Below are 15,628 nucleotides of genomic sequence, written 5' to 3'. Positions count from 1 at the left end.
TTCTTTTTGAACTTAATTATGGCAGTTTCGCATACTTGTAGAATGTAGATAGACTGTAGAGGCTTTGAACCACTGACGTAGGCCTGGCCAGCAAAAAACATAGTCAAGCAGCCGATTTTTGAAGTGTTGTTGTCCATAAATTATTCCATCCACTATGCCTCTGAATGGAGACCGAGAGCTGTCTTTAAAATACGTTACTCAAGCGCACGATTCGAGGGTTGAACTGGCGCTGCTTGAGCTTGTGGCTCTCTTGTTCACAAAGTCGTGCGCAACTGAGCTACCGGGAGCGACATAACCATTCCATTCATGACTCCACTCAGTGGTCCACTAGCATCATTTAAAATGTAGTTTTTACTTTGATAATTGCAAAGTTCTCTCTTCTTTGGGATGTGTCATTTTAAATGCCCCGTTGCCTAGCCTTAGATTGAAAGCTAAATGCCTTTATTATAATTCATTATCTTTATGGCAGGTTGTCTTACTTTATAATATGAAATGACAGTTTTGATAAAAAAAGACTTTTCCAAAAACTTTCAGTTGGATGTGTATTCTCTGCCATTATTGGAGGAATAGATCCGGTGCTTGCCGTACTTCTTGGCAACGTTCTTGCCGTTTTCTCCAGTTGTGACACCTTGGAAGAGCAAATGTCCTTGGTTCAGTTGCTGGGAAGCATGTTCTTTGTGCTTGGAGTGGGCTCGTGCATCAGCTATATCATAGAGGTACATCCATGAGGAGTTGCTCAGTATTACAGAGTTACGCTATATAAGAGAAGGTATACTTTTTATATAAGCTAGCCTTAACCTTATATATTATAGCAGTGAGCCTACTTTTAAAAAAAGTTACTTTACTTTACGCTGTTGCTATGGCTGATTTTCATCCAAATACGTAAGGTATATTAAAATAGACGTTAGTTAGACATTGGTGGTTAAGTGTTACATTAATATAAAGTGCATGCACCTTTCAGTCTTTCTCATTCGCCAAATCTGGAATGGAACTTGTGGTACGTTTACGTAAAGATGCTTTTCGCGCGCTTCTTCGACAAGACATCGCTTATTTTGACGACCCACATCACGGAACTGGGACCCTGTGTGCCAGGCTAGCAACGGATGCGTACAAAACAAAGGGGGCTACAGGGATACGAATCGGTACCGGAATCAAGGTAGTTTGTGCCTTGGGTGAGTACAAGAGGACGTTTACACGATTAGTATCAACTGGGTAAACAGAAAGTTTACACGATCAACGATGGATAAGGACTGCAGAAACAAGAAATAGGTTCATATCACGAATGCAAAACTCGAATTTGGATTTTTTTAAAGTGATGCATACAACTGTTAGACCAAGAGTTGGCGTATTCATGTGTTATCATCAATCATGCAGTTTTTTAGCTAGGTAGGCTACAAATGCATTGCAAAAGCAAACTGTTAGTTGTTTTTTTAGCAACTTCTTTTTCTCTTATGACAGGAGTTGCGATAGGGATTGGCTTCGGTCATTCGTGGCAGCTGGCATTGATGATGCTTGTGTACATCCCACTAGTCATCGCAGCTGGTTTCCTACAGTTTTGGTCACACAGCGGTCAAGCCAAGCCTGGACAAGGAGACTATGAGGAAGCAGGTATGCTGCTACATAGTTTATTGATAGATGAGAATTTGTATAGTCGGCTCGTTTCAAATAGCTGTTTGCTGTGGGTGTGTTTGTTTGTCGTATCCAGGCTTACGCCCGGAAGTTGAAAATTTACGTTAAGTGTACGGGAAGGCAAGGAAGCCAATCTTCATGTTCATCTTCAAGGACGCTAAGTGTCTTACCAAAAACACAACTGCTTGCTTTGGAACGGTATCGAACCGGCGTCATTTTCAGCATTGAACCAAAGCTCTCACCGCTCCCTATGCAGCTGATGGTGTTTGTGTTGTTGCCAGTGCACTACCTGCTACTTTGAAGTGAGTTGCTCAACTGCATACATAGTCATAAGAAATGAGGTAAATGGGGTGAGGGGGCAGTCGCAACCCTGATACAATAAAAACGCGCTAATTTGGGCAAAAATATTGAGTGATTTGAGAAAAATGTAAATCATTGCGTTTTTAAATATATATTTGCAAGGACAAAGTTTGAATACATTTTTTTCGCATCCCCAAATTTTTTGTTGTTTTATGGCTATGACTGCATAGCCTATGCTGAGAATTCAACCATTGCTCCCTGATTTGCCATGCCTTCGTTGAAGAATCACATGAGCTGGCTTATCACATTACCAAGACAGTGAATGTGAAAGCATTATCGGGGGCATAACACAGTGCTGAGATTCTTTCACCGACGACAGATGCCAGCAGTTCGATTACTTGTCCAAGCACTTGTTGGCAAGACAATGATAACTGACATTTTCAAAGGAGGACACAACGATTGGCGTTGGCTTGTGTACTGCAATGAAATGTACCTCGTCACTGTTTTAGGATATCCTGGGTAGCCAAATAACCTAAGCAATCAGATTTGCTCAATTTTTCATTTTTATTCCTATATCATACATTTCAGTGAACATTGCGACAGAAGCAATCTATAACATCAAAACTGTTTCTTCTCTGACGTACGAAAACGAGATTTTGAAGACATTTGATGCTTCTCTGAAGGCACCGAAAAGGTACGATTTATGATACTTTATCTAATTTGCTTGTGTTATAGAAGACGCATTGCTTACATGTTACATCATATACGAATGAAATACAAATACAAAGGTATGGCGCCTGTTCGATACCGCTCAAGAGCACGCAGTTGTGTTTTTGGAAAGATATTTAAATAGTTGTGTAATCGATAACACACAGGTTATTGTTGTACCGTTGACACTAGAATGACGATGAAAGGTTGAAGAATTAATGAACGCTGCCATCCTTATTATCAAGTACAATATAATCAAAATAAAGGAAACGCAAAGAACTTCATTAAATATCACTTATTGCATCAAGTTATTCCTGGCAACGTTTTTGTCGTTAGGCCACCAACATAAAATCTGCGTTTAGAATACATGTTTTTGTAATAGGCTACATTAGTTTTCTGATAATAATGTTTTTCTCGTATAGGCTATTTGTTTTAACATTTTTTTACATGCTTTTTAAAAAATTGCTTTATTCCTTTGTTTACAGAAAGGCAAGAAGGCAAGCTGTGTTAGCAGCGCTGGCGTATGGCTTCGCGTTCGCTATGCCTTTCATTGGAAACTCCATCATGTTTCGCTTCGGGATATTTCTCATTGGAAGATCCCTTATTCCATTTCAACACATTTTCATGTAATTGTACCAAACTGGTGATAGCAAAAACTATTCAATAACTTAAATTTTGTACAAAGTAAAGTTCAAAAACATTTTATACACTTGAATCATCTAAACTTGAACAAATTGAAGTGAATACTTTTACTTAGTTCTCTGAAACGTAGAAAGTATGATTGCATCTGTTCTGTAACGGGTAGGCCTATATCAAACCTATCATGACTAAACTCTCCAAAGTTTGTGTTTTGCAATGTCATGCTTGCTTACATTCTGCTGTGTCATGCTTATTTACATCATGCAGAGTCATGCTTGCCATCGTTTACGCGGGAAGGGCAATTGGGGAAACTGGAACTTATGTTCCAAACTACACGGAAGCAAAGAGCTCTGCACAACGGGTTATCAAACTTCTTCGAAGTCGACCGACAATTGATGCATTCAGCGAGGATGGATTGAAACCTGTAAGGCCGCTTCGTCATTGTATTTTCTGTTTGTGATTTTATTATGTTCTGTCGATATCAAAACCCAAATCATTTTATAGACATCTCCACATTCCTATGCACTATTTCAGACCTATACTGGCATCACAACTACCTGGCAGATCTTCTCTGCGATCTTTTAGGGATCAATTCCAGAAGCCAAAACCTCAGAGGCCACATCGCTGGACTTCCATTGGTGGTTGCTGTAAAGCGCAATCTACAGTCCTTTTCAACTTTGTCATCTATTATATTGTAGTTGCCAGAAGTTTTCTTCTAGTTTTGTTGAACCTGGACTGCGCGCTTTACTCCAAGATTTTAACAAATTATTTCATTAATTGATTTAAATAAAACATGAGTCGTTTTACTTTTTTCACACACAATAAACTACTCAGAGCTCACCTCATAAATGTTTAGGCACATTGCAAGGGCGAGATAGCAATGCAATCAATCTTCTTCAACTATCCATCACGACCAGACGACCTTATTTTGAAGGATTTGACATTGTCTATAAAAAGTGGGGAAACACTGGCTGTGGTAGGCTCATCGGGCAGCGGAAAGTCTACCCTGGTTAAACTGATTGATCGTTTCTACGACACTGAAGGCGGAAAACTGGTAGGTTTGATAGCTTGTGGCCTATAGTGGTTAAGATTCAAAAAAATTTTGTACCGGTACGAAAACGTATAAAGGTATAAAAATCAATAAGACCGTGATTTATTTTTTAAATTAGCTGGTCGACGGAGTAGATGTGAAAGATTTGAATGTGAATTGGCTTCGGCAACAAATTGGAATTGTTTCGCAAGAACCTATTCTCTTTGACAGAACAATCAAAGATAATATCTTGTAAGTTTTAACGTCGAAGTTTATGATTAGACTACCCTTTTGTTTACACTAACTTAATCCACTGTTTTTTTTATAAAGGTTTGAAAGTTATTGCATGTCACTTACATAATTATAGGACTTTAAAATTATTGTAGGCCAACTAAACTTGTAACTTTGTTTGTTTTTATCCAATCGCATTTTTTGTCTGCAATTACTTTTAACTGCAGAAACATTTTGATAAACTGTTGCTATAAACCAGCAAGAAAAAGATTTGTATGTGTTTTTGAGCGCGTTATATTTTCCACGTGAACTTTAAGTAATGTAGGCTATTATTGTATATTATGTGATGGTGATATTTGGTAATTATGTGTAGCCTACGGATGTTTATATTATTACTTGAGTTTTTGTTTATTTAAAAAGTTACCGAGCATAGCCTTTTTATAGCAAACCTTACATTTCTATAACAAAATATATTTAGATATGGGGACTGCACTCGTTCCTATGAAGACCAAGAAGTGATTCAAGCAGCCTCTAGCGCAAATATCCATAGTTTCATTGACAGCTTACCTGAAGTAAGTAGCGTCCTACAATCAAGATCGTGGAGTAATAATCGAGTTCTTTAAGCTTGACACCAGAGCTTCCAAACAACAAGTCTGAAATATCTATGAGTAAAAATGTTTGGTTGGTTGGTTTTGAATCTTTACCCTCTGACTGACAAAGCCTTGATTGGTTATTCCTGGTAGTTTCGCATACTTGTTGAGGCTCTTGACGCATTGCCAGCTACCATGATTGGCAGAGTGAAGTTTTCCTATTGTTGAAGTGTTGTTGCCGGGAGGCGGGAATTATTCCATTCACTGGGTGCCGCTGAATGGAGAGCAGTCCTGAAATGCGTTGCTCAAGCGCACATCCCGAGAGTCGAACCAGCACCGTGTTATCTTGAGCCGGGCGCGTAACCACTGAGCTAACAGGGCGGACAAAGCTAACGGGGCGGAAAAATTTTAACAGGTGTTTTTGGATCAAATCAGTCGAAATAGAAGCTTGTAATATGCCTACATGTTAAATTATGTAAAAATCTCGCAATTACATTTATATACCGTTTTTAAAAATAAAAACGAGGAATTAATTTACTGCAAGGCTGTTTGTTTTGTTTGTTTGTTTATCTTTATCCTGCATTGCGGGAAAGCGGACTTGAGCGCTATGCATCGGTGTACGCCTTCTGACGTACACCTGACCCACGCTGCAGCCGACGGCAATGTCTGTTTCCGGTTGTCTACTCTACTTATGACTTAAATTTGGTACTACCCATTACTCGAAATCGATCACTGGGTAGAGGCAATTATCGTAAAGTTTCTTGCCCAGAGAAACAACAGCAAGTGCGGGTGGCTGGAGTCGAACATGCAGGCTTTCGACTGTGAGCCCAACGCGAGTGGTTACTCGCCATTGCTGCCGAAAAACTGAAAAACCGAAAAACTGAAAACTATCTAGGCCTACTGTTAGTTACATCGAAACAAATGAGACACATAAAATGTTAGAAATTTTGGAAATGATGAAGCAAAGAATATTTCACATGGTGTTGCGACCAGAGGTGAGCAGAAGCGCGCTACTTTTGTAGCGGCGCTACTTTTTTGGTAAAAGTAGCGGTAGCGGCGCTACTTTTTAGTTGGAGTAGCGGCTGGAGTAGCGGCGCTATTTTTATTCCAAAGTAGTGGTAGCGAGAGAGGCGCTACTTTTTTTCAGTCGTACTCCCGCTACCCGCTACTTTTTAATTTAAATTGAAAAAAATGCTTGTTTTGTTTGCAATACTGGCGTGGTCAAGCAGCTATATAATCGGCTTGGTTGCAAAGTTTCGGTCTTTTCTAGCTGACGTCAACTTCTTCGGCGAATATCTTCGTGTGATGAAGCTTATCTGCCGCAGGCTTTAGACATTCTCCAAGGCCAGTCCAAGGCATATTACGGAGTCTTGCTTCCAACCATCACAATTTGCGGGAAAAAGTTGACCTAGATCAGTGATCTTGTGACCTGTGAGGAGTTGAGAGTGAAAGTCCTTGAAGGGGTGAAGAAACGATTCAACAACATGAAATGCGTGATGGCATCATGTCTTCTTCCCTCCTTCAAGACGTCGTGGCTACAATTTCTGCACTACGTTTCCACAGATGATGCTGATCGACGCACTGCGAGAAAAAGTCAAGACAGATGTAATTCGACTGTTACGGGAGACATCAAGCCAGGTTGATACCGAAAAGAGTGACACCAACACCAGTCATGACTCCGAGGATGTATTTTTTGGAGTGTTTGCGCCATCCCGAGAAACGTCTGTGCAGAAGGAAGCAACAATTGTGGACGCCTTTTTTTCGGACAAGAGAAAGTCCTTGAGCTTTTCGAATACCGAGTTAAAATATCTGTTCAAATACAACACCACCATTCCTTCCAATGCTGCGGTGGAGAGACTTTTCTCTGTTGGAAAAGATGTGCTTAAGCGAAAGCGGGCAGGACTTATAGTGACTCTCATTTTGAAATGCTCGTGTTTTTGAAAGATGCGTAACAATAAATTTCCCTTAGAAAGTGTTTTCTATAACGACGTCAAAACGACAGCGTAAACGAATGATAACATTCGTTTTCAAGGTGTCACGCTTTCTTTCTATCTCTTAGCAGGAAAAAGACTTGGAAAGGTTCAATGGCGCAGTTTAATGGGTTATAACCGAAAAGCAGTCAATTAAATGTCGAATAGTTCTACTAGTGAAATGATATATATGAAAACGCTTGAAGGACTCCAACGAATGGTTCACCACTTCAAGCAATTAATCAAAGTAACAGTAAACAGCAATAGATTCCAACGCTTGCGGCTTTTGATTGAGTTTAACGTGATCCACTCACAGCTTCTCATACGATTCTAATTTCAATCAGAAATTATATTAGCATCAACTTTGCTTTACTCGTATTCAATACTTCAACTCTCGATCAACAATAATCTTTGCGTCTATTAACAACTGCTACTACTACAACAATGATCTCTCATCACCAACTCATCATAATCGACTCCCATAATAATCATTACGCAAATTACACCACTATTTATAGAAGGTTTTTCGGTATAGTAACTTCGAGAAGGTTACGTAATGTTACATCATAGGACTCATGGTTCTGTCAAGTCGCACTAAATCGTAAACAAGCCGAAGTTTCTAGATTGTCACGTAGGGAAAATGATTTTAGGAAATACATTGCATAATAATGATTTCGCAATCAGAGATCTATTGATAAACATCCTTGTGACATCATGACAAACGATACTTGGTGATTGAGAAAGCAACAGAATGTTCGAGGTTCGCATCTTACAGAATGGTCCAGAACTACGTTACATAACAAAGATTCGCAATCAAAGGTTACTTCAGGTCATAGCCGATAATAACATATCGCACCAGAATTTTACAATCAAAACAACACGCTCGTTGAAGACACAAAGCAGTCCATCGCGAGGCCTTGAACATTGATTGTGACACAAGGTCATTTTTGCGTCACTAGGGACTTGAGTGTTTCCTAGTGTCATTTTAGACAAAAAGAGCGGAAGAAGTAGCGGTAGCGCGCGCTATTTTGGCCCGATTAGCGGGAGCGGGTACCGCGCTACTTTTTTAAATTGGTAGCGGGTAGCGGTAGCGCGCGCTATTTTGGCCCAAGTAGCGGTAGCGGGTAGCGCGTTATTTTAAAAGTAGCGGGTGCCCATCTCTGGTTGCGACCATGCCAAATCTTAAACTGATTATCCTGATTAGGTCTCAAGCACATCATGACCTTCTGGTTTCGTCGAATTTACATTTTCTAGACCTCTGCTATGTTTGCCATATACTGTTTTTCGTTGTGACAGTCAGAAATAAAATCAAACTAAACTGAAGTGTAAAAACGATTTGAAATGACGTTTTCAACATGGACCTCGAAAACAAACACAGACGTAGGCCACCATATTGTATTTGATGCTTCAACCTGGCAATGGTTCTGGTTCTTTAGAAATATGCCACTCGAGTGGGAAAGCAAGGAAACCAGTTGTCTGGAGGACAGAAGCAAAGAATTGCTATCGCTCGAGCCCTGCTACGGAACCCGAAGATCCTGCTTTTAGATGAGGCAACTTCTGCTCTGGATGCCGAAAGCGAAAAGGTGTCCTTTATTTCATTTCATAGTTAGCCTAAAATTTCATTGAAACTTAATCACTTTTAATTCTTTATTGTTTGATTTTCAGTAAAACAATAAATGGCTTTTACAATCTATCTAGTCTACAACCCACAAGCTAGTCATATTTACAGTCAATTGTAATTATTACTCATAGGCTAATATCACATTACGAAAGTTCAAATCGGTGCGGTATTGTACCTTCAATTGTTTAGTGATAACTTCTTGTCTTGTTTTTGACTACAAATCAATTAACGGAAAATAAATGAAAATACATTAGACTACCGGTATCTTTGCTTTTCTACAATATAGCCTACTACTGTACATTAAATTGAAAAAGATGCAGAATCTTGTATTTCAAGGATAAAAACAAATGGAGGAGCCGTTCTAAAAACTGGTCAACCATGGTGACTTGAGATGAGGGCCAGGCTTCCTCGAAACAAAATAGATAATAAGTGCAAACCGGGGCGTGTTGTCACAAGGGGCGTGTTGTCACAAGGGGCGTGTTGTCACAGCAATTTTTTTTTTACTTGCACTGACTGCTTCGAGTCTATATTTGTAGCACGTGCTTCGTTAAGAGTCATCTTCATTTTGAGGTTAGCAAAGTCAAGAAAAGACAGCAGGTTTAGCTTAAATTAAATTATTATTAAAAATTTGGTCATCGATGTAAATTTCACTAACTTTTCAAAATTGTGTGACGCTTTCATAAGGGCAGTCTGACCGCAAGTATGAAATCAGTTTTATAGCTTATCATGTTAGAAGTTTAGCTGAAACTTTATAAGTTAATAGCGTGCCTTTTCTGGTCGCCATTAAAACTTTTGTCTGATTGGGTACGTCGGGGCGAGTTGTCACAGCTGTGATGATGCTCACAGCTTACGAGAAGCAGAAGCAAAATTTGGCATAAACTACCAAACCCTTGGTCGATATGTGAAGGCAAGGAAACAAGACCTAAAGCAGTTGTTGAATTAATTTCAACTTGTTTATAAATGTGTAAATTCCAGGTAATAAAATTTGATTTTGTAATGCAAACCGGGGCGTGTTGTCACAGGTTTGGGGTTTTTCGGTTTGTGCTTTTGCTAGGACAATGCAAGTGATTTGGTTATATCATTCGTACACTGTCCACTTACACTTGCTTTTGCCACTAGTTAAACTTTTCAATCGCAAAAGGATTTCAAAAAAATCAAATTGTTGTAAAAAATAAAAAATTGTGACAACACGCCTCATGCTTTGTGACAACACGCCCCGTGCTGGGGCGTGTTGTCACAATTTTTTTCTTTTACAAAAATTTGATTTTCTTGAAATCCTTTTGCGATTAAAAAGTTTAACTAGTGGCAAAAGGAAGTGTTAGTGGACAGCGTACGAATGATATAACCAAATCACTTGCATTGTAGGCTATATAGCAAAAGCACAGATCGAAAAACCCCAAACCTGTGACAACACGCCCCGGTTTGCTTTTATTGTAATAATCAATCGAAAAATATTGGTTGTTTGTAGATTGTCCAAGACACCCTGGATGTTGCAAGAGTAGGAAGAAGTTGCGTGGTGGTGGCTCATAGACTCTCCACAGTGATGAACTCGGATCAAATCGCTGTGATAGAAGATGGAAGGGTTAAGGAGATCGGAACCCATGATGATCTTTTGGCTCAAAGAGGATCCTATTATCAGTTAGTACAAAATGATTCAACCAATTAATGACGTGATAGAGTATAGCGGCTATAGCCTAACTCTTATGAGAGATGAGAAAGTTACTCTTTAGTAAGTGTACTAGATGGCGTCTTTCCGACTTATTTTCTACTTTGATGAAGAACCAATCTTATTGAATATAGTAATAATATTATACACTTATATACATAATATATAATATTTTAACACAAAGTAGGCTATATAATAAGTTATAAAATATTGTCATTGTTACTGATCTAACTTTCGTCTTTTAAATTAACCCTAAACGCAATTTGTTTAATTTAGTTTTTACATAGTTGAACAAGGCAATCTTTTCTGAATCACCAAAGCTACTTTGTGGAATGCAGCTCCTTTACCGCAAAGCCATTGGTTTTTATAGCCTACTTATAACCGCTATTGCACAATTTATTTAAACCTAAATAGTTATTACAAAATTCGAAATAAGCACAAATTCGCAAGTACTTTTTTCGTAAAAATCTTCAAGGGAGGGTCTCAATGTTTTTGGTTCTAACACTCTTGTTGATAGGCCTGGCCTAGCTAGAACCGCCATTACTGCTGTTAGAATGTAACTTATCGCCTACTAATAATGTGCATTAAGTATAAATGAAGATTCCAAACAGACTTTTTACAAGTACAGTAGTGCCATTAAGGTTGGTTTTATATTCAGCCCTGCTCAGCATTCTCCAAAGTCAGTTCCAGCCAGCAGCTCCTCCTGCTTTATTAGAATGTATAAATTGTCGTGTTGTTTATGCAGCCTACAGTATTGTCATTTCAAATATGTTTCTATTAATATTCCGCGATTTGTACTTTTACCGAACACACGCAAACAACAATTTGATTTATTTCAGGTTGGTAAACGCCCAGCTAATTCCAAAAGAAAACGAAACGCACTCTTCAGATGATTTATGAAGCTTGAATACCAAATACTTAACGACAAAGTATAGTCTGTAGAGGCAGACTATTGTGTTGGTTTATTATTGCAATAATAAAGCTTTGGTAGAGAGTTTGCTTTGTTGAACCATAGGGAAATAAAACATAGTAACTTTAGCGGGTTTAGCATACTTTATTTCACACAAAATAGAACATAATTAAATAAAATAAACTCAAACGTTTTCGACACGTTTTGTGTGAAATTGTTTCGACACGTGTTGTGTTTCACACATTGTTTCGACACGTTTTGTGTGAAACGTTTTCGACAAGATTTGTGTGAAATAAAGTATGCTAAACCCGCTAAAGTTACTATGTTTTATTTCTCTATTGCAATAAGTTTCGCATCAAAGCTTTATAGAAATTCTTTGTTTTATAAAACCTAGGCTATGTTTTTTTAACACGAAAAAGTGTTATGATTGAATTTTTGTACCAAAAACAGTAAGATACTTTGTCCGCCTCAATAGATCAATCAATAGAGGTTAACCTATCCATGTGAAAACAATAAAACACCAAACTAGATTATAATGAGTATAACGCTACATTTTGGTATTGGCAGTTGAACAATACAACAACAGCTTTACAATTCAACGCTATCTGGTGAATAAAAAGTTACAAATATTTAAAGAAGACAACATCACGAAGTGGGGTAAATGAGAAAATTACATGCGTTTTCCTTTGCTCATTGAATTTGCGCGTGTGGCTTTAAAAGTTCTCATCTTTGTACTTTGGAGTTGGCTAAATATTATCAAAGGTTTTCCAAAAACGTTTTATACCGTTAGGCCTATACGTGGGTGGTGGGCTGCAGTAGTAAGGCTTTACTGAATGTCCTTTCAGCTTTCGTTTCGTGGTTTATTGTATAAAGCTGATTCAGACAGCAAATCTATCGTTTTTACATTGATTCAACTTCTACATACGTTGATTCAATGCAAAAAGCGAATGATTTTCCATCTGAGGAGTTGCTTGAGCCATAGGCTACTGGATTTCGTCTTCATATTATCGCTAAATATTATAGTGCTTCCGTCTGCTAGCCACTGCTTGATGAAGTCGTCAATGAATACTAGGCCCTCCGGAGTAGTCTATGCAAGCGGCAGTCTTTGATTATAGGACGTGCGTCTGCACCACCCCGCACTTACAAGTAGCACTCTCTGCCAAGCTGAAACATATCTGCACCAAAGCCAACAGTGAGAAGAAGGCTAGACCTTTAGCTTTGGTTACCCTCTTGAGCAGCAACTTAATGCAGAAGTTCGTCCCGTTAGCTCAGTGGTTACGCGCCCGGCTCAAGATCACGCGGTGCTGATTCGACTCTCGGGGTGTGCGCTTGAGCAACGCATTTCAGGACTGCTCTCCATTCAGCGGCACCTAGTGAATGGAATAATTCCTCGGCAAAAATACTTCAATAATAGAAAAACTTCACTCTGCCAATCTCGGTAACCGGCCCTGTGTCAAGAGCCTCTACAAGTATGCAAAACACCCAGGAAAACCTACCAAGGCTTTGTCAGTCCGAGGATAAAGATTCAAAACCAACCAACCAAGTCCACACGCTGACCTTGCCGACATGCCAATTAACAACTGCCTGCGAAGTGCGAACTGTTATTTGATGTGTTCGACCAACTCCAGCCGATTGCTTGCATGTCTGCGCTTTGCAAGCATTAAAGGTAGCCACTTTAACAAGTCGAAACTCTGCCACTGAAATTGACTACAATGCAACCGCCAACCAATCAGAACGTGTTATAAGAGGCTACCGTCCAATTGTGATCCTTCTAACATTCATCCAGAGAGTTAATGCTTGTTTTGAACTTTATTTGGTAATTACAGAAGAAAAAGAGCAATTGCAGTGGTGAGAATCGAACACGCGTCAATGAAATGACTACTTTCTAGCCCTAACCCTGTCCCCTAAGCCAACCAGCTGACAAAAAATCTATCACTTAATTTGCTTTCTATGATCTTCTTTTCGCCATTTTTACGTCACTTAAACCATAGCTTATGATTGGTTGGTGGTTTCATTCTAGTCAATTTCAGTGGCAGAACTTCGACTTGTTAAAGTGGCTACCAGCATTAAACCAGCTGCACTGCATGCAATCCTGTTGCCAAGTCGTAAAACCCAAACCTTCGATTCGACCATTTAAAAGGGTAAAACCTCGAACATCCTCATAGATTTTACAAAAAAAGCATAAACAGTGGGCTAATGAAGAAAGTGTGGCTTACAAAATCGCAAGAATAATAAGAGTAGAGAGAATGACATTTAAAAAAATGGTCTTTTAATCTCTTTTTGCGTAAACCACAGTCCCTTTTTCATTACCTCTTCTGTTACCGTATTCTTTGTTAAATCTATAGTAGCCTACAACCCTGTCTGAATTTTTACGTTATCTGAAAGGCGCTATTAGAGGGTGTGAAGAAACTGAGAAACATTGTTTGCAATGAAAATTCCAGTCTGACAGAAATAATGCAATTAGCCTAACTTATATCAGAAAACAATACTCCAATATTTACTTTCCAGAAATACCGTAGTCAAAAAGACATAATGAAGCAAAAGCTAAAAAACAAAACTTTATACCAAACTTTGGTTCTGGGCGAAATAGGCTATGTGCACATTCACAAGAGTGTGGGTGCTGTGGCTGTATACACACTTCTTCCATTTTCATCCACTTACTTAAGCGAAAATGGTTTTTCTACTCTCGTAAACATAAAGACAAAATCTAGAAACAAACTTGAATGTGAAGCCGATCTGAGATGAGCATTATCTGCTACTAATCCCCAAATTAAACATTTGGTATCCAAAAAAAGTTACATCCTTCGCATTAATGCAACTTACCTGGAAATGAATTGCAGTTCTAAATAATGTTTTTTTAATGTTGAAACAAGGTGGGGCGCAAATTTTGTTAGAATTGTAAAAGGGGGGCGTGTCTCAAAAAGTTTAAGAACCACTGTACCAAAGGCTTATTGCGCTGGCGGATCCCCAACACTTTATGAAGTTATATAACGGCGTAAAAGACTTGGGGTTGCCAAAATTCACAGTAACGTGAGTGACAGAGTGTTAAGTACGCACTTAACGGGTCACATTTGGAAACTTTAAAAATGTAATCTCCACAGCTGTTTTAACATTCGTTCTTAACTTCTGCTTTGACATTTTCTTCGAAAATTTAGTTTGGACATTTTTTTAAGTTTATAGTCTCAAACATCGCTTCAAACACTCCAGTCAGCAAATCGGTCCCTTTTAACATTAATTGAACGTATGCAGTTTGAAGTCAGGCAGGTGCTTTTCTTGTTGGTAAATCACGTCTCCTTGAGACTCTTTCTGCTGTCGCTATTTGGCGAACCTGAAAATGTGTCAAAATTAACAATTGAAATAAGTTACGATTCCCATCAGGTCTACTGCTGTGCTGGTAGGCTACTTAGCCCATTTGAAAAAATCCTAATTTTCAGTTGGTAAAGTTATACGCAGCAAAAGATTTTACGTTTATTTTTATGCTGTTATTTTCGAATGTAGGCTACTATGTCTTCTGTGACGTTTGTCCAGTCCATACGAACGACTAGAACTTGAACGATATATAGACTAGGCTACCAAGTTTTGTTTAGTTGTCTTCAACAGTCATATAGCCTAACTTAGCGATTGGTAGGACAGCTTGAAACAACAAAAAATGATGAACATTGTATTAGCTATTCCAAGTAGGCTACAGTAGTTTACATTGGATTGTGTAAATTGCATAGTAACAGAAGTGGGCATACGTTACTTTAAAAGTAGCTAGCTACCGCTACTCAGGCTAAAGTAGCGCGAGCTACAGTTACCAATCGAAAAAAGTAGTGCGCTGTCGCCAGAGATGTAGGCTACGTAGGCTATACGCCGCATACTTGTGGCGTAGACTTTTTGTTTACGCTAACGCTTGCGGCCACATTTTTTGGATAGTTTGCCCTTGAGGCTACGCCGTAAAGTTTTCGTGGTTTTTAGCGCATAGCGTCAACGCATACTTTTTAATGTATTTTTTCGCTACAACACGCCAATACCTTCCAGCGCTGCAGTTGAAAGAATGTTTTCAATGGGCAAAGACATATTGGAGCCAAAATACAGCAAAATGTCAGATGAACACTTTCAGATGCTTGTGTTTCTTCGTGGAAATTCAAAATAAAACTAGTTTGTTTCGCATGGTTTATACCGTGCGAATGTTTGGCACCTAGCAAACAAAATGAGTTTACGCTAGTGTATGCGCTGACGCTGCCAACTTTTTTTACAATTACGTTGACGCATACGGCATATGGTTTTTCGAACAAAGAACATAGGCTAGCTACTTTCCAGAACTTGTTGTCGCAGCTTTTTTTTAAGTACGG

At 38.8% G+C, this 15,628-nt stretch overlaps 1 protein-coding gene across 1 annotated transcript in view; it reads left to right on the top strand.

The window, feature by feature from the left end:
- The window catches only part of LOC145768108 (ATP-dependent translocase ABCB1-like), a 32,477-nt gene extending 20,158 nt beyond the window's left edge, over positions 1 to 12,319 (top strand). Inside the window, exons 15-26 of the mRNA XM_082579579.1 lie at positions 535 to 716; positions 962 to 1,172; positions 1,459 to 1,608; positions 2,518 to 2,623; positions 3,123 to 3,263; positions 3,544 to 3,700; positions 4,133 to 4,330; positions 4,446 to 4,558; positions 5,016 to 5,109; positions 8,534 to 8,680; positions 10,187 to 10,356; positions 11,224 to 12,319. Coding sequence (XP_082435705.1) covers positions 535 to 716; positions 962 to 1,172; positions 1,459 to 1,608; positions 2,518 to 2,623; positions 3,123 to 3,263; positions 3,544 to 3,700; positions 4,133 to 4,330; positions 4,446 to 4,558; positions 5,016 to 5,109; positions 8,534 to 8,680; positions 10,187 to 10,356; positions 11,224 to 11,284 — 1,730 coding nt within the window. The 3' untranslated portion in view covers positions 11,285 to 12,319. The remainder of the gene's footprint in view (positions 1 to 534; positions 717 to 961; positions 1,173 to 1,458; positions 1,609 to 2,517; positions 2,624 to 3,122; positions 3,264 to 3,543; positions 3,701 to 4,132; positions 4,331 to 4,445; positions 4,559 to 5,015; positions 5,110 to 8,533; positions 8,681 to 10,186; positions 10,357 to 11,223) is intronic.
- The last annotated feature ends 3,309 nt before the right edge of the window (positions 12,320 to 15,628 follow it).

Source organism: Aplidium turbinatum, chromosome 4, assembly GCF_918807975.1.
Source record: "Aplidium turbinatum chromosome 4, kaAplTurb1.1, whole genome shotgun sequence".
Classification (NCBI taxonomy): Eukaryota; Metazoa; Chordata; class Ascidiacea; order Aplousobranchia; family Polyclinidae; genus Aplidium; species Aplidium turbinatum.
This window is presented reverse-complemented; position numbering and strand designations above follow the sequence as displayed.